This window comes from Morone saxatilis, unplaced genomic scaffold (genome assembly GCF_004916995.1).
Source record: "Morone saxatilis isolate NCDOM2014 unplaced genomic scaffold, NCSU_SB_2.0 Contig0, whole genome shotgun sequence".
Lineage (NCBI taxonomy): Eukaryota > Metazoa > Chordata > Actinopteri > Moronidae > Morone > Morone saxatilis.
The window spans coordinates 5841238-5841687 of record NW_023339650.1 but is presented as its reverse complement, the minus strand read 5'-3'; the positions used below and the strand labels follow the sequence as shown (position 1 = coordinate 5841687).

General features: G+C 38.7%; 1 protein-coding gene across 1 annotated transcript in view; it reads left to right on the top strand.

Annotated features, from left to right (window-relative positions):
* The window catches only part of prkdc (protein kinase, DNA-activated, catalytic subunit), a 33452-nt gene that overhangs the window by 6479 nt on the left and 26523 nt on the right, over positions 1-450 (top strand). Inside the window, exons 14-15 of the mRNA XM_035682528.1 lie at positions 92-141; positions 295-411. Coding sequence (XP_035538421.1) covers positions 92-141; positions 295-411 — 167 coding nt within the window. The remainder of the gene's footprint in view (positions 1-91; positions 142-294; positions 412-450) is intronic.

Sequence of the window (450 nt, the reverse complement as noted above, 5' to 3'; positions counted from 1 at the left end):
GATTTTAACATTCAGCATGCTTTGTGACCGTTAGCTGAGACAAGATTGCACGTAACATCTGCTGAAACATTAATTTGTGCTTGTTTTTCAGTGCACCAGGGCTTGATTCGTGTCTGTTCAAAACCCATCATGCACTCTGAGGTGATGCATGTGTTCAGATGTCACACATATATTCACACTGTACATACTTACTCAGCTAAATGTTATATTTGCAGTTAAATTCATTTTCCTTGACTCAAAAAGTTGTTTTTTTTACTGTGCTGATGTTGGAAATGTTTGTCCTTCCTTTCTCAGGACAAAGACAGCAATCCCACAGAGTCTTCCCAAGTCCGTGTTGGAAAGTGGAAAGTTCCATCTAGTCAGAACTATCTTGCCCTGTATAAAAGCCTTCTGGACTGTGATCAGCTGAAGGTACAGCTATGTTATGATATAATAGATTTGTTTGGTATA